At 44.1% G+C, this 18,624-nt stretch overlaps 1 protein-coding gene across 2 annotated transcripts in view; it reads left to right on the top strand.

Annotated features, from left to right (window-relative positions):
- GFPT1 (glutamine--fructose-6-phosphate transaminase 1) overlaps window positions 1-18,624 on the top strand; it is a 137,032-nt gene that overhangs the window by 76,388 nt on the left and 42,020 nt on the right. For both annotated transcript variants that reach the window (XM_030201865.1, XM_030201864.1), the window contains 2 exons: window positions 4,717-4,837; window positions 8,173-8,330. In XM_030201865.1, coding sequence (XP_030057725.1) covers window positions 4,717-4,837; window positions 8,173-8,330 — 279 coding nt within the window. The remainder of the gene's footprint in view (window positions 1-4,716; window positions 4,838-8,172; window positions 8,331-18,624) is intronic.

Below are 18,624 nucleotides of genomic sequence, written 5' to 3'. Positions count from 1 at the left end.
GGTGTGTATATCAAGTACAGTTTAGAACATAAGGGCATAAGTAAAACAATGGATCAAAGAGGTTAAAAGGCACACTTTTTAAAATTCAAAATAGTCTTCAAACCATTGTTTTACTTCATACTATGTTCTGTGGATCTCTCATGTTTATTGTTATCAGGTACAGTTTGTCATAAAACTTACCATTTTGCTAACAGCATAACAATAGTAAAATGACCAAATATAAGCAGGACTACAGTCAGTTAAGTAAACGATGATAGTCCTATTACTAAGATTCGATTTGCTAACATGATACAGTATTAGAAATAAAAACATTTAACAGCACTGCAAAACAATAATATAATTGAAATGTCAGAGTACGAATGATATCATAATAGCATGAAAGAACATTCATATAACATAGATATAATACGATTTTACCACAATACAGATGAAACATCCTAATAGGCATGGATTAGGACATTCAAATAACATAGATATGATGCTCGTGCTGCTTGTACAATACAATGAAATATCTTAATAGGCATCTGAGGAGGCAAATGCTGTTTTCAGCAAAGTTCTAGCCTGTACCAGGAACGAGGCTCTAATTTCCAGGCTGTTGGTCTGTCTCTAGGTCTCTGAATATTTATATCTGTAAAAGGGACTACTTTGAAAACAGTTTACTTTCTCCTGTGTCTGGACTTAAAACATCTTTTTACGGTAGACATTTTCTTACAGACTTTATTTTTCTGTTGAGTAACTTGAATTCCTTTTGTCCACCAGACCAGTCCAGAAACTGTAGGGTTATCTCCCCTAACCAGCAGATGGAGACAGACTAATGAGCTGTATAGAAATGATAAGTAGTAGTAGTACTGTAAGCTCTGCCCAATAAGAAGCTCTCTGTTGCCATAACAGCCCAGTATTCTCTATATCCAGCAAATGAATTTTGCTAGTTGGATCATTTATTTCTCCTATTTGGAGGAGCCAGGAAAGGAGAGGCCATCATCACTAGGACCACAATTGTGAAGTGGTTAAAAGAAGCAATTGCTTCAGCATATTTTGGTTCAAGGCCATGATGCACCTCTCAGTCTTAAGGTGTATTCGACAGGAGGCATGGCTACATCTTGGACAGAATTGCAGGCAGTTTCTCCAGCGGATATCTGTAAAACTGCTATCTGGTCCTCTCTTCATTCTTTCTCTAAGCATTACATATTGGAGGAAGCTATCTTTGGATAGTGGTGGTGGCCACGTGCCTTGGTTCTTCCTTTTCTTCTGGCCACCCTGAGATTAAGGTTACTTTTCTACATCCTTACAGTTTCTGGTCTGGTGGACAAAAAGGAAGGAAACATTTGGTCCTACTTTCTAGTTTTCTTTCCTCCAACCAGACCAGTCCAGTAACCCTCTCTTGTTGGCTGCTGGAGAGTGATGCCATCTTGAGTGCGAGAGGATGGAGAAGCTTCCATGACTGTGGTATTTTCTACCCCTGATAGGATCCTCCTTCAGTGGAGGGTTGAAAAGGGACTCTACTATCTGCATTTTTACAGAAATACTGAGCTGTTAGGGCTGCACAGTGCCTCTTAGAGGGCACAGCTTACAGCTCACTAGTCTCCATCTTCATTTGCTGATTGAGGAAGATCAACCAGACCAGTCCAAAAAATGTAGGTTTAACTCATGGAAAGAAAATTAGTAGGCAAGACTACATTTTTTCCATTTTGGTTAGTTCTCCATGGACTCTTGTTGTCAGTGGCACCTTTTAAATCCGAGGCGTTCTCTTCAGCTTCTTTGGGCTTCCAGCCCAGTTGGAACCAGAGCTTAAGATATGACACCGTGATCCTTGATTTATAACCTGTAACTACCTGGGGAATCTTTTCCGTATTTTATATTCCCTTCACATTTACAACAGTGGTCCTCGGCTGAGGGCCATATACCAGGGCTCTTTCTGGAACCCTGCAGTAATGAGCCCTCCATCCAGGCAATAGAGGTCATTAGTGCCAGATGACTAGGACTCCTTTTCATACCAGCAGCTGTGAAAAAAAATTGTATCACACCAATCACTAACACTTCTAGGCAGCACATGTTATATCTGTGGGTGCATTATACCAGTTTATTTTTACATAGATTCACAATTTGAGCATGTTAAACACAAGGTACACGTTATCCCCTGGAATCTATATAGTGCAACTTAAGTTATGTGCGCAGATCTGATTGTATTCCGGATTTGCTTGTGCAACTTAGGGGTCCTTTTACTAAGCTGCGGGGAAAAAGGTCCCTACGCAGTAGGTAAAAAGACCCCAGGCACACATGACCTTGTGGTAAGAGAATTCTTACCGCATGGCCAAGCGACAGAGAGCTCTTACCGCCACCCATTGAGGTGGTGATAAGGGCTCCTGCGTTAACCCAGTGGTAACTGGGTTATCGCCGTGCAAGCCATTTCCAGGGGTTTTCTTTTTCCCCCGGAAATGGTGCATGTTCAGGGCAGGACTACCACCGGTGGGTGCATTGGACCGGCTGTAGTCCCAAAAGAGTGAGCGGTATGCCCACGTTGGGCTGATTCCTTATGTAATAGCCTTGTCGGTAACAGCCAGGCACTTGTTGTGGCTTCAACACTAGTGCAGGTGCTGCCTCTAAATGGCACTTGGCTAAACTTCACTTCTGGGATAAGCTGCTGTTTGGAGAGATTTGGAAAAGCTGGTTAAGGACCTGGGGGATTCTAGGACCCAGAGGCTTCTGGAGGACAGGCCTAAATCCTCCTTCTGGTTCTCCCAGGGGTGATCCCAATTATCAGGCTAAGTTGTCCTTTTGGAGGGATAGACAAGCCTCTCAGCAATCCTCTCGATCAGCTACCTCCTGTAATCCGAAATGATAGGGTCCTAGTTCATTCTTCACTACAGAAATAGTGAGAAATACTGACTCACCAGGAGCTTCACCATTCTATAAGTGAGAGTTCAGTTTGCCCTCTAGCTCCACTTGCTGGTAAACGGACGTAACCCATCATTTCCTGGATTTATATGCTGCACCTAAAGGAAATAAAATTATCAGGTAAGACATATTTTTTCCTTTCATGTGCCTGTTTTATGCATATTTTATAAAGTCAAGTACATACCTACTTCAAAAAAAATACTATGTGCTAGCACACACAGCTGCTCGAGGGCTGGTGTATATAAGGGAATTTTATAATTTACTAGTAAAAAAGGCCCGTTTCTGACTCAAATGAAACGGGCGCTAGCAAGGTTTTCCTTGGAGTGTGTATGCTTGAGAGAGAGTGTGTGTGTGAGAGAGAGAGACAAGAGTGAATGTGCGTGACATAGAGTGAGAGTATGTGAGAATGAGAGTGGTGGGCGGCGGCGGCAGGGGCCCCCTTACGCCCCTTCTCCCCCTTCTCCCCCCTCCCAGTTCCAGGGTTTCCCCCTCTACCTCCGCCTTTCAGGGTCGTCATCCCCCCTGTCCCTCCACCTTTCAGGGTCCGTTGCCCCTCTCCCTTCGCCTTTCAGGGTCCGCCCCGTCTCTCCCTCCGCCTTTCAGGGTCCGTCCCTCCCTCCCACGTTCAGGGTCCCTCCCTCCCTCCTTCCCTCCCTCCTCCCTCTCCTTTTAAAAAGGTTGCTGTGACTGGATCCTTAATCCAAAAAAAGAAATAGTTCTGAAAACGAAGGCGAAAGAGATTTTTAACCATGGTCTCCTAAACTGAATATTCCTGTCACATGCGTATTATAAAGCTCGATCCTTATAACACCTACCTGCTAACACGGCTCCTCGCACTCCACATTGTCATTCCGCAGCTCCTTCGGCAGCGGCGGGAGCCGCAAATGTTCTCTCCCGCCGCTGCTACTGTTGTCTTCTCTACCGGAGTGCCTGCCCCGCAGCCATTTAGGCTGCCTGTTTGGAGCTCCAAGTGTCTCGGTCGTCCCCTCCCTCCCCTCTTCCAAATGCTCCCTCCCTGCTGCCTTTCTTTTCGGCCGGCACCCTGTTCCTTTCGTCCCTCCTCCGTCTCTGGCGTTGTACGTGACGTCCGCCTGGGAGGGGGGGCGATGCATGTGCAGAACAGCTGAGCTACGGAGCCTAGCAGATGAAGACCAAGGAGCCACGGTCTTAGCCAGCAAGACGAATGGAACGTTGGAGGTGCGTTTTATATAGGATGTATGTTAAGTGTGACTCCACCCAAATTTTGCCTCTGTGCATACCTACAGTGAAAGTATGTGCCATGATACTTAAAATGCATACAGTATTCTATAAGAGATCATTTATGCACACAAGTGGGCACTTATGCACATAAATGACTTAAATACTGGCATTTTAATGCCTTTTTTTAGTGCCTAAAACTAGGTAGCTCTTTATTAAATTAATCCTGTAGCACCTAATGCTAGCAGCATAAGCTCTTTTGCATTCTATCGATGCCGGTCTTAGAGTGGGTCAGATTTGGTAGAATGAGCCCTCCAAATCGTACTCTACTTAAATTTGGAACTCTTCACCCATTTCCTTTCCTGACCATAGGATAGATCTCAAGTTATGGATAAAGTGCAGAACACTTGGTCGAACTCCTGGTAGAATTGTAAGTCAATATGTCAATTAGATCACAAGATTTGGAAGTGTAATGATTTTTCCTTCATATTAAAAATGTAACCTGTCAAAAAGTTTTTGAACCAACATTTTTGCTGGGTCAGTGGTCAGTACATTTTATCAGAATTGCTGAATTCTTTTAGTTTGTAAAAATTTTCAGTCTTCTTTTTCTCTTCCCATCCCTAGACCCGTCAAATCCTGGAGGAGCTGACAGAGCTACCTGTCATGGTTGAACTTGCCAGTGACTTCCTGGACAGGAACACGCCTGTCTTCAGAGACGATGTTTGCTTTTTCATCAGTCAGTCAGGTTAGACCCTCAGCCAGAATTCACAAACATCTCTAAAGGGTCTACACAATTTTATGTGTACAGTGAGAGTTCTACATTATGTAGAGGGTTCTTTAATCAGAAAATGTTTGCAAACCTTGAGACGTGGGCCAAGTCTTATTTAGATGAGGAAACTAACAGCTTGCTTACCTAGTGGTGGTTGTTAGCTAATATAAGAGGGAGCAGGTGAACAAGGCGTTGGTGACTTTCATCCCTTCCAGTTTCAAGTGCCCCCAGAAAGCTCTCTTACTTTGAGCCTACTGTATATGGCAGCAGCCTACCTACCTCAACTAGTCTTGAGTCTGCTTTGCATTGATTCAAAGTAGCAGCCATTTTGTAGCTTCAGAGAGGAAAGTGATGTTGATTGTATGCTAAACGTTCGGTGACAGTAATCCATTTATTTATTTATTAGGATTTATTTACCGCCTTTTTGAAGGAATTCACTCAAGGCGGTGTACAGTAAGAATAAATCAAACATGAGCAATAGACAATTACAGCAGTAAAAATATTCAAATAACAATACGAAGTATGGCATAGTATGCTACTGACAACGTCAACACAATATTTAACAGAACATTTTAATTGACAGTGTAGGGTTTAAGCAAAGATGAAACATATAGATAGGTAAGAGAGTAAGAGGAGTTAGAAAATAAGGTGGCTAAATTAAAGAAAGTTGCATGTTGAGGTAATAGAGATGGTTAACATATAGATAGGTAAGAGAATAAGAGGCATTAGAAAATCAGGTGACTAATTTAAAGAAAGGTGCACAAGAGGGCAGAGAGATGGTTAAATATTATTCTAGCTAGAGAAGGAGTGGATAAACTTGTCCTGCTGCAGTATGTGCACCCCATGTCATTCCTTGTGAGTGTGAGTGAGCCTGTTATATTAAAATAAAAACAAACGCACATTTGTTATTTGATGATTGAAGATGTCCAGCTTTATGGTTTGTTTTACATTGAGTTGTGGTCCTTTTGTTTCTGATCTAACATGTCATTTTAAAAACAAAGAGCACGTTTCACTTGTAGGAATTCCCCACAGCCAGCTCCGCATGTGGGGATAGGCTGCGGAGCTGGCTGTGGGGATAGTAGTTTGCAAGATTGTCCAGTTGTTTTAGCGGGGTATGCTGAGGGCCCCCCCCTGTTTTTCCCCTGAAGAAGCCCCGGTTGTGGGCGAAACGGGACCGTTGGGCAGGGAAGCCCGATTGCAACCGCTTTACAGCTAAGTGGCATTGAGTTTTGTTATTGTGGACATATAACGCTTGATTTTTGTAAATTAAAGATTTTTGATATATAATTGGCACAGTGGAGGAAGGTGGGAAAGTGACCAATGATTGACAAGTAGTGACGCTCATATGAGCATAAATATTTCAGCGTGATCGCTGTATGTCACTTATCTGAGGTCCTTTTCGCCTTTGTCTCCATTTCTCACTTAAGCAGTGTACCTATTTTGTAAACCCGCTTGTATTTTTGTTATTTACTCAAGCGGGAGTTCCCCGATTGAATAGTGTTACCTGCTCATTTTTAGTGTACATATGCTGGTGACTCCTCAATACTGCTGACATCACTTTCACCAGTGGTGCATCATAATAGTGTAGCAGACTTGATTATATCAGAGAATATGGACTTCTGCAACAGACCATCTGCATATGGAAAGGGCAATTCTATAACAGGGCACAAAATAGGCACTGGTTATAGCATCTATTTTAAGCCTATTCTATAATGAAGAGTAGGAGGCGACTTTTTCTTTATAGAACACTAATGCAAATGACCAAAATTGTACGTGTATTAAGACACAATCACATCAGCCCTGTGGCTGGTATATATGAACTCACCTAGATGTTAGAATTGTATAATTTATGGATATACCCGTGAGCTCCATCTATGCACATACCAACGGGCAAAGTACATGCCATTAACTCATGGCCGCATCCGCATGTAAATAGCCTTATAAAGTACCAGCTGGTGTAAGAATATGAACAATGACACAAAGGTGTGTGTTTTGCTGGTAGGTATGCATGTAGTGGAATTTGGGTGGAGCACTGACAGAGTTGTCAAGTATACGAGTAGATTATAAAATGGCTCATCTATGTATGTACTTGAAAAATCTAAGCACGAATATTTACATTAGGGAGCAAGTATAACTGTCTTTGCCTGCAAGGTAGGCGTGATTTCTGCAACTTACACTAATATTTTATAAAGACCTATAGTCATCTATGTCTCTATCAAACAGTGCCTAAATAGGCACCTACTTGCTCTGTTATAAAATCACCCTCAAATAGTTTCCAGTAACTGCATGACAACTATGGCTACGAAATTAGTAAGCGGTCTTGAATGCAAATATTATAGGGACAGGCTTATGAACCTCAACATGTATACGCTGGAAGAGAGGAGGGAGAGAGGAGATATGATAGAAACGTTTAAATATCTCAAGGGCATTTATGCACAGAAAGAGAGCCTTTTTCAAATGAAGGAGAGCTCTGGAATGAGGGGGCATATGACAAAGTTAAGAGGGAATAGGCTTAGGAGTAACCTAAGGAAGTATTATTTCACAGAAAAAGTGGTGGAGGCGTAGAATGGCCTCCCGGTGGAGGTGGTGGAGTCAAGGACTGTTCCAGAATTTTAAAAGGCATGGGATAAGCATGTGGGATCACTTAGGAACAGGAAGAATTAGGAATTAGGGGTTACAGAGGATGGGCAGACTGGATGGGTCTTATGGCCATTATCTGCCGTCATGTTTCTATGTTGGGTACACGTTCATACACTGGAAATAGAAGGGCGACGAAAATGATAAAGGGATGGGATGATTTCCCTATGAGGAAAGGTTAAAGAGGCTAGGGTTTTTCAGCTTGGAGAAGACGGCTGAGGGGAGATATGATAGAGATCTATAAAATATTGAGTGGAGTAGAACGGGTAGAGGTGTATCGATTGTTCACTCTTTCCAGAAATAGAAGGACTAGAGGGTATACAATGAAGCTACTTTTAAAATGAACCGGAGAAAATATTTCTTCACTCAGCATGTAATTAAATTCTGGAATTCGTTGCCTGAGAATGTGGTAAAAGCAGTTAGCTTAGCAGGGTTTTATTTCTTAAAAGTCCATAAGCCATTATTAAGATGGACTTGGGAAAATCCACTGCTTATTTCTAGGATAAGTAGCATAAAATCTGTTTTACTTGGCCACTGTTGGAAATAGGATACTGGGCTTGATGGACCTTAGGTCTGTCCCAGTATGGCAACACTTACTACAACAGGACTAATAGAATGGTTTCTTTGAACCATCCTGTAACTAACTTGGTCATCCTGTAATTGTGTCTGTGCAGGTGAGACAGCGGATACACTTCTGGCCCTTCGGTACTGCAAGGAGCGTGGAGCTTTGACAGTGGGAATCACCAATACTGTTGGCAGCTCCATATCCCGAGAGACGGACTGTGGTGTGCATATCAACGCTGGACCAGAGATTGGTGTTGCCAGTACAAAGGTGACAATAAGATGAGACCTTTTTTTTTCCTCAGTTGCCAATTAATATAGAGAATTGGTAGTACAGTATATCTCATTAGAATTTTCCATGCAGATACACAAGCGAGCAGGGACTGATCCAGGCTGGACGGAGGGGTAATTTCATAAAGTCATATATGCTAGTAAAATGGCTCTTATGAAATTGCACCAGGTCTAAAAGAACCCGTGATGGCATGCACATGCATACTTTTACTTTAGGCATTGTTGGGATGTGGGCAGAGTGCAGACAGAGTTGCAAAGTATTGCATGTGCATTCTAAAATACCAAAAAAGAAAAACAAATCCATGCAATATGAAATAACAATCATCCTCAAAGAGCTTGGGGACTATTCAATAAGTCTCAACAAGCTGAACGGACAAACTGTCCTCTCTTCATCATAGGCAAAAAACCCTGAGGCTTCAGCTGTAAAAATTTGTTCGCTGTGGCCAAAATACTCTTTTGGGAGAAAGACGTATCAGGCCGCTATACTCGCTGCCAAGATCCAGTCATATCAGCTCTTCACGAGCGTACACTTGCGGGACTCGATAATTCAACTGTCCAGCTTGGTTGATGCACTCCATACGGAGTTGGCCGAGCCTTTTCGCCAGGTGGTTAGGCAGCAGAAGGCGTGTCACAAGTTCCTGGGCAGGGGTACTTTTGACGTGTCATCCAGGATCGCTGCTCAAGGTATAGTGATGGGCAGACTCTCATGGCTGCGTGTCTCTGACCTGGATCATTCTGTCCAGCAACAGATGGCGGATGTTCCTTGCCGGGGGGATAATCTTTTTGGAGAGAAAGTAGAGGATCTCGTTAATCAGATGAAGAAGCATAATGATGCTATGTATTCTCTCACCCACCGGGCGCCTTCTGCTACAGCCTCCTCATCTAGGAGGTTTTTTGGAAGGAAGAGAAGTGCCCCCTATTCCTACTCTAGGCATAGGTACACTCCTGCTTCACGGCAGCCCGCCCAGGCTCAGCCCCAGCGTGCTCGTTCTCGTCAACAGCATGCGACTAAGGCCCACTCTGCTACCCAGCAAAATCAAGGAACGGGCTTTTGACTGGCTCCAGTTCAGCATAGCCTCAGTACCAGATGACTTGCCAGTAAGGGGGAGGTTGATGTTTTTTCACCAAAGGTGGCCTCTCATAACCTCTGACCAGTGGGTTCTTCAAATAGTCCGGTTAGGATACACCCTCAGTCTGGAATACAAACCTCCAAATTGTCCACCAGGATCTCATTCTTACAGCTCCCAGTACAAGCAGGACTTGCAGAGGAACTTTCTGCCCTTCTAAAGGTCAGTGCAGTCAAACCCATTCCACCAGGGGAAGAAGGGCTGGGATTCTATTCCAGGTACTTCCTTATGCAAAAGAAAACAGGGGGATGTGTCCCATCCTAGACCTAAAGGGCCTGAGCAATTATCTGGTTTGAGAAAAGTTCAGGATGGTTTCCCTAGGCACCCTTCTTCCCATGATTCAGGAAAATGATTGGCTATGCTCTCTGGACTTAAAGGATGCTTATATTCACATCTCGATACTCCCAGCTCACCTTCGATTTCGGCTGGGAATTCAGCACTTTCAAAACTGTGTACTGCCCTTTGGTCTGGCGTCTGTGCCCAGAGTGTTCACAAAGTGCCTGGTGGTAGTCGCAGCATCGCTACGCAGACTGGGAGTGCATGTGTTTCCTTATCTCGACGATTGGCTGGTGAAGAGCACCTCGGAGGCAGGCGCTCTACAGTCCATGCAAATAACTATTCAGGTGCTAGAACTTCTGGGGTTCGTGATCAATTATTCCAAGTACCATCTCAAACCAGTTCAAAAATTGGAATTCATTGGAGCACTGTTGAACACAAAGACAGCTCGAGGTTATCTCCCCGAGGCGAGGGCAGACAACCTCCTGTCCGTAGTGTCCTTGGTTTGAGCGTCTCAACAGATCTCAGCTCTGCAGATGTTGAGACTTCTGGGGTACATGGCCTCCACAGTTCACGTGACTCCCATGGCATGCCTACACATGAGATCAGCTCAATGGACCCTAGCTTCCCAGTGGTATCAAGCTGCAGAAAGTCTAGAGGATGTGATCCAACTGTCCACCGACTTTCGGAATTCCATGCGTTGGTGGACGATTCGGTCCAATTTGACCTTGGGACGTCCATTCCAAATTCCTCAGCCACAGAAAGTGCTGACGATGGATCCATCCTTCCTGGGGTGGGGAGGTCATGTAGATGGGCTTCACACTCAAGGAGCTTGGTCCTTTCAGGAAAAAGGTCTTCAGATCAATCTCCTGGAATTGCGAGCGATCTGGAACGCTCTAAAGGCTTTCAGAGACCAGCTGTCCAACCAAGTTATATTGATTCAGACAGACAATCAGGTTGCCATGTATTATACCAACAAGCAGGGGGGCACCGAATCTCGCCCTCTGTGTCAGGAAGCCGTCCAGATGTGGCTTTGGGCTCGCTGTCATGAAATGTTTCTCCAAGCCGCTTATCTGGCAGGCGTAAACAACAGTCTGGCCGACAGACTGAGCAGGGTAATGCAACCTCACAAGTGGTCTTTGAACATGGACGTTGTCCGCAAGATCTTCTGAGTGTGGGACACCCCCTCGGTGGATTTTTTGCCACTCAGATCAATCACAAGGTCCCTCAGTTCTGTTCCAGGCTTCAGGCCCACGACAGACTAGCATCAGATGCCTTTCTCCTGCGTTGGGGATCAGGCCATACCTCTAATAGGGAAGACTTTGCTGAAACTCATACAAGATTGCGGAACCATGATTATGATAGCTCCTTTCTGACCGTATCAGATTTGGTTCCCTCTTCTTCTGGGGTTGTCCTCCGAGGAACCGTGGAGATTGGAATGGTTTCCAACCCTCATCACTCAGAACGAGGGGTTGCTTCTACATCCCAACCTCCAGTCCCTGGCTCTCACGGCCTGGATGTTGAGAGCTTAGAATTCACCTCCTTGGGTCTTTCAGAGGGTGTCTCTCGGGTCTTACTTGCTTCCAGGAAAGATTCTATGAAGAGGTGTTACTCTTTCAAATGGAGGAGGTTTGCCGTTTGGTGCGACAGCAAGGCCCTAGATCCTGTTTCTTGTCCTACACAGACCCTGCTTGAATACCTTCTACACTTGTCAGAGTCTGATCTCAAGACCAACTCTGTAAGAGTTCACCTTAGTGCAATTAGTGCTTATCATCGCCGTGTAGAGGGTAAGCCTATCTCTGGACAGCCTTTAGTTGTTCGCTTCATGAGAGGTTTGCTTTTGTGAAAGCCACCTGTCAAACCTCCACCAGTGTCATGGGATCTCAACGTCGTTCTCACCCAGCTGACGAAAGCTCCTTTTGAACCACTGAATTTCTGCCATCTGAAGTATTTGACATGGAAGGTCATTTTCTTGGTGGCTGTTACTTCAACTCGTAGAGTCAATGAGCTTCAGGCCTTGGTAGTTCATGCACGTTATATCAAGTTTCATCACAACAGAGTAGTCCTCGCACGCACCCTAAGTTCCTGCCAAAGGTTGTGTCGGAGTGCCATCTGAACCAATCAATTGTCTTGCCAACATTCTTTCCCTGTCCTCATACCCGCCCTGGTGAAAGCAGTTTGCATACCTTGGACTGCAAGAGAGCATTGGCCTTTTATGTGGAGTGGACAAAGCCCTTCATACAGTCCGCCCAGTTGTTTATTTCTTTCGACCCCAACAGGAGGGGAGTCGCCATCGGAAAACGCACAATTTCTAATTGGTTAGCAGATTGCATTTCCTTCACTGATGCCCAAGTTGGGCTGACTGTACATGGTCATGTCACGGCTCATAATGGCTGCGTCAGTGGCCCACTTAAAGTTGGCCTCCATTGAAGAGATTTGCAAGGCTGCAACGTGGTCATCAGTCCACACTCACATCTTATAACTGCCTTCAGCAAGATACCCGACGCGACAGTCTGTTTGGGCAGGCGGTGCTGCAGAATCTGTTCGGGGTTTAGAATCCAACTCTTCCCCCCTAGACTCATTTTGATTCTGTTCCAGGCTGCACTGTCAGTTAGTTGATTTTGATTTCAGGTCAATCTATGTATGTCCTTGCCATTGCGAGGCCCAATTGACCAATGTTCATTGTTTTGAGTGAGCCTGGTTTCTAGGGATACCCCACACGCGAGAACAAGCAGCCTGCTTGTCCTCGGAGAAAGCGAAGATACTTACCTGTAGCAAGTATTCTCCGAGGTCAGCAGGCTGATTGTTCTCACAAACCCGCCCTCCTCCCTTTTGGAGTTGTTGTTCTTGTTTTTTGCTTTTTGATTAAACTAAAGAGGCATGCTTGCGCGGTGGGCAGGAAGTCGTTCGCGAATGCGCGGTTTGCGTTCCTCGCGCGACGGAACCCTCTGGAAAGACTTTATTATTTTGCTTGCAAAATTTTTTTTCCGATTCCTGGGCCGCCACGGACGTCGACCCACATGTGAGAACAATCAGCCTACTGCCCTCGGAGAATACCTGCTACAGGTAAAGTATCTTTGCTTTTCACACCAGCTTTATGTAATGAAAAAGGATTGATTGCCACTAATTTAGAGGAAATTTCTGAGATTTTTCTCCGTCACTTTACAGGTCTTTATGATTCAACCAAAGAGGATAGTAGGGAGGAGGCAAAGATATAAGCATACTTGAAGGCCTTGGGGCTGCCTAGTCTGTCCCTAGAAACAGTAGAGACTCTCAACCAGCCGCTGTTGGCAAAAGAAGTACAAAAGGCGATTATGCGTTAAAGCTTTTTTCGGCCCCAGGGGCCGATGGGTTCACAGGAGAGTTTTATAAACTTTTGCAGAATCAACTAATATGTCCCCTTCTAGATTATTATAATACTGTGATAGAAGGAAGGGAATTGCCCCCTTATGCCAACACTGCCCTTTTCACACTCCAGGAAGAGACCCCACACAGGCACATGCATATCGACCAATTTTGCTAATAAATGTGGACTTAAAGATATTGTCAAGGATACTGGCAGATCGATTGGCGCCGTTTCTCCCAACATTGATTGGAGAGGATCAGGTTGGTTTTGTGAGAGGTCGCCAGTCAGTGATAAATGTCCGGAAACTATTAACAGCAATGATACAGGGTCAAACGACCGGTACTCCACAGCTAGTAGTGAGTCTAGATGCAGAGCGGGCCTTTGACCTAGTGCTATGGCCTTTTTTATTTGCCATACTCAGGTGGGTTGGACTCCAGGGCTGGTACCTACAGGCAATCCTAACATTATACACAGACCCCAGGGCGAAGTTACTGGTAAATGGAGGTTATCAATAGAAATCAAACAAAATAAAACATGGAAAAGAAAATAAGATGATACCTTTTTTATTGGACATAACTTAATACATTTCTTGATTAGCTTTCGAAGGTTGCCCTTCTTCCTCAGATCGGAAATAAGCAAATGTGCTAGCTGACAGTGTATATAAGTGAAAACATTCAAGCATTACTATGACAGTCTGACAGGGTGGGAGGATGGGGGTGGGTAGGAAGTATGCATGGGGACATCAAAGCATATCATTGATATTCTAACAGGGTGGGTGTGGATAGGTGAGGGGAGGGTGATCAACAGAGACATACAGCTTTATGGTTTATAATGGGCTAGGAACCCCAGATCCTTGTTAAGTCCTTTCTGTTGGGTGTTAAAATATTCAATCCTTCTGACTTCAAAGGTCTTACGTTCTTGTATGGTTTTAAAGTTACCTTTGAGGATTCTCACTGTGAAATCACTGGTACAGTGTCCTGGTCCTGTAAAATGTTGCCCAACAGGCGTGGGAACCCTGCTGGCACCAGTATTGTTCATATGATGTCTATGTAAATTGAATCTTGTCTTAAGCATCTGGCCTGTTTCTCCAATATAGCATCCTTCGTTACATTTTTTACACTGAATGATATATACCACATTGGAAGATGAGCAAGTGAAAGATCCCTTTATGTTGAATATCTTTCCTTTGTGGATGACTTTGGGGTCCTGTGAAATATTTTGGCATAGTTTGCAACTGGATAAATTACAGGGAAGTGTGCCCTTCTGTTCCTTTTCAGTCTGTGAAGGAAGTTTACTTCTGATTAGCTTGTGTTTTAAATTGGGTGGCTGTCGGAAGGCCAGTATGTACTGATATGCTTTGATGTCCCCATGCATACTTCCTACCTACCCCCATCCTCCCACCCTGTCAGACTGTCATAGTAATGCTTGAATGTTTTCACATTTGCTTATTTCCGATCTGAGGAAGAAGGGCAACCTTCGAAAGCTAATCAAGAAATGTATTAAGTTATGTCCAATAAAAAAGGTATCATCTTATTTTCTTTTCCATGTTTTATTTTGTTTGATTTCTATTGATAACCTTAAGAGTGGACTAACACGGCTACCACACTCCTCTACTGGTAAATGGAGTAAAGCCCTGATTTTTCAATTGGAAAGGGAACGCAGCAGGGATGCCCGCTGTCCCCCCTGTTGTTCTTGCTAGCGTTAGAACCCCTTCTATGTACAATCAGAAGGGCGGAGGAGATAACCGGGGTTCATATCCGAGAACATACAATAAAAGTGTTGACATTGGAGGACCCACAAAATTAGCTCACGCATTTGCTACAGGCTGTTGAGGAGTATGGAACGCTATCTGGTTTTAGACTAAATCTACAAAAATCTTTAGCATTTCCATCTTGTCCAGAGCTAATTCGGGATTGGAAAGGGCAATTCCCCTACTTTGGGCTACCCAACAGATTAAATATTTGGGAGTTACTATTCCAATAGACCTACAGAAGCCATACGACAAAAATGTAAGGCCTTTATTGAGTTCTACAAAGCAATGGTTATGCCTCTGGGCGGCACAGCCCCTGACCCTGTTGGGACGGGTTTCACTGTTTAATATGATGCTGGCTCCTCGGTGGCTTTATGTTTTTCAGATGTTACCATTATTTTTAAAATGACAGGAGGAGCATCAATTGAACAGGGCCACTCAGACGTTTTTATGGGGAGGGAAGTGCCCTAGACTACTGATTACGGTTCTACAGAAACCCAGGGCGGGTGGAAGACTGGGACTTCTCAATATCTGCTATCTAACTATAGCATGTTCCATGAGACACATACAAGACTGGCTGATGGGATCGAGTGCATTCTCGGCTAATTTAGTTGAAGGCGCTCTTTCACCAGGGGTACATAGGAGTTGGCTTCTGCACACCATTCCATGCATTTCAGATGTAGTGATACATCATAACCCAATTTTCCTTACAGCTAGGGCTGCCTGGAGGTGGCTGTGTAGGAGACATAATTTTTCTGCTGCAGCAACGCCATATCTGGCGATATGTCGAAACCTGGACTTTCTGGTGGGCATGACTTCTTTGGTTTTTGCCTGCTGGAGGAAGCAGAGAATATTGTATTTGTACCAGCTGCTAAATGAAGAAGGGAAATTAAAGGAAGTATTTTTTTTCACGGAGAGAGTAGTGGATGCTTGGAATGCCCTCCCGTGGGAGGTGGTGGAAATGAAAACGGTAACGGAATTCAAACATGCATGGGATAAGCATAAAGGAATCCTTTGCCGAAGGAATGGATCCTCAGGAGCTTAGTCAAGATCGGGAGGCAGGGCTGGTGGTTGGGAGGCGGGGATAGTGCTGGGGACTTATACGGTCTGTGCCAGAGCCGGTGGTGGGCAGCGGGACTGGTGGTTGGGAGGCAGGGATAGTGCTGGACAGACTTGTACGGTCTGTGCCAGAGACGGTGGTTGGGAGGCAGGGCTGGTGGTTGGGAGGTGAGGATAGTGCTGGGCAGACTTATACGGTCTGTGCCAGAGCCGGTGGTTGGGAGGAGGGGCTGGTGGTTGGGAGGCGGGGATAGTGCTGGGCAGACTTATACGGTCTGTGCCCTGAAGAGCACAGGTACAAATCAAAGTAGGGTATACACAAAAAGCAGCAATTATGAGTTGTCTTGTTGGGCAGACTGGATGGACCGTGCAGGTCTTTTTCTGCCATCATCTACTATGTTACTATGTTAAAACCTTTGGTGGGTTTACAAAATCTCAGGAATGCTAAAAGATCATCACGCACATTCCTTTATCTGCACTTCTCCAGCTGTAAAGGATTAAAATACAGACTAACACATGCGTCCAACTCTTCTTACGTGAGCACGAAATTGTGGAATGTATTCCTACGTAACTTAAAAACAATTCACGAACTACCCAACTTTCGTAAATCTCTGAAGACTTATCTCTTCAACACGGCATACCATAATGATCCATAATTGTAACACATCACCACTTAACCTTAGATTCTGAATACTCTCTTTTTATATATGTTTGCTTAATTCTATTTGACATCCTTGTTATTTACGTAACACCAATTGTATCTTTCACTCTGGAATGGCGAATGCCATGACGGAACATTGTAAGCCACATTGAGCCTGCAAATAGGTGGGAAAATGTGGGATACAAATGCAACAAATAAATAAAATAAAACGAATATAAATTGGACGGCAATTCGCATTTTGCCTACATACAACTTCAGCACTATGTTACCAATGTAGGTTGGACGAATTTGACTGAGGATGTGCAAGATACGTTGAACTCAGCTCTCACCTTGGGGTCCAAGAATGACGTCCCCTTGTGATACCATCATAGATATCTACAAGACTCGACTGAGGACTTGGACTTTCGAAAGTTAGCACAGGCATGGACATTAGAGTTAGGAGTAACATTGTCTGAAGGGCAATTCAAACATTATGTCCTGAGCATATCGTGTAGTACACCCTTTAACCGCTTGTGGGAGCTACAATATCGTTTTGCACTTCGCTTGTACATCTCTCCCTATAGGGCGTATAGAGCTAAGCTAAATCCCATGGGGGAATGTCCAAAGTGTTTCCATAGTCCTGCTATACAGTACTGTTTTGGACATGCCCACAGGTACATAAATTTTGGAGCCAGATAGTGTCAACAATATATTTTTATTGGGGGTCGCAGGACTGAAATGCATCCATTACTTTTGTTTGATGTGTTCTGATATTCTAAACATGCACCACCGGCGTTTAAACAATTTTTCAAAAAGCTATTTGGTTGGGTAAGAAAACGATATTGGTGTGCTGGTGGGAGCTTTCAGCCCCTACAGTTGGAATGTGGCGCACACAAATGATAGGATTGTTACAGATTGAGCGTTGTGTGTTTGGGGGTGCTTCCCTTTCGTCTGAGAGGGGAAGGCGCTTTCGACAGACCTGGGAACGTTTTTGGGAGACATTACAGCCTCAAGCAAGAAGCAGAATTTTGAACCAGCTGTAGATAATATATATCTATCTCCTCCAGAGACACAAGGAGCAATGGGTGGAAAGGGAGGGGATGGGAAGGGATTGGGAAGGAAGGGAGGAGGAGAGAGGGGTTGTGGGGTAAACTGGTTAAGTTGTAAAATATATGGCCAAGAAAATTGCTTGTTCCTGTGAAATAACCTGTTTGAATGGCTTAATAAAGACGAGTTAAAAAAAAAAAATAAGACATTGAGCCCAAGTAGGGGCTATAACCTAGGTAGCCTGTTTTAAAATTACCCTTGTAGAGGTCAATATAGGTAAATGCTACTGAGTAGGTAAGACGCAGGTAAATTTACTGAATTATCTATATTCAGATAGTAAATGGCATTTCCTTAGCATCCCTCAGGACCGGCCCAGGATTGGACTGATGGGTTGTGCTCGCCTTCCAGAAGGTGGAGACTGAGAAAAAACTCTGACTCTAGAGAGCCAATAAGAGCCCTGGTCATGTGACCCTAGCCTCAGTATTTTCTCAGTCTCCCAGCAGGTAGGAAGCAAGTCCATTAGTCTCTCTTTATCTATTTACATCTTTTCTATTTTTATTTTGTCTCTGTGCTAAGGGAATTCTGTTAGAGGCTTTGGCTGATTTTAAGCTATTTGGTGTTCAGCCTCTGGGGTGTTACACTCTGGTGCCCCTAGTCCCTCCTCAGATAGTAAATGGCATTTATTCATGTAATCTAGGGCTATTTATGCAGACCAAGTTGTCTGGGCAGATTTATCCTGGTAGTGTTTGAATATGACCCTACCTGGCTAAAATGTTAAAAGCGTTGACTCCTTTCTTACCAAGATAGGTCATGATTTTACCTATATAAATTTGCTAGGGGAAAGAGGGCACGCAGTTTGAACATATAAGATTTACTCACTTAAATTCTAGTTTTAGCTGATAAATCAATATTGTCTTCTTATTAAATTAACATTTTGATGTTAACTTATTAGTTCTTATGTTGTTTGGCAGTTCTAAAGTTGCACAGTTGGTTGTGTGGAAAGAGGCTTAGCAGTCAGGAGGAGGTTGG

Source organism: Microcaecilia unicolor, chromosome 4 (genome assembly GCF_901765095.1).
Source record: "Microcaecilia unicolor chromosome 4, aMicUni1.1, whole genome shotgun sequence".
NCBI lineage: Eukaryota > Metazoa > Chordata > Amphibia > Gymnophiona > Siphonopidae > Microcaecilia > Microcaecilia unicolor.
The sequence above is the reverse complement of the archived record's forward strand: the minus strand, read 5'-3'. Positions and strand labels throughout refer to the sequence as shown.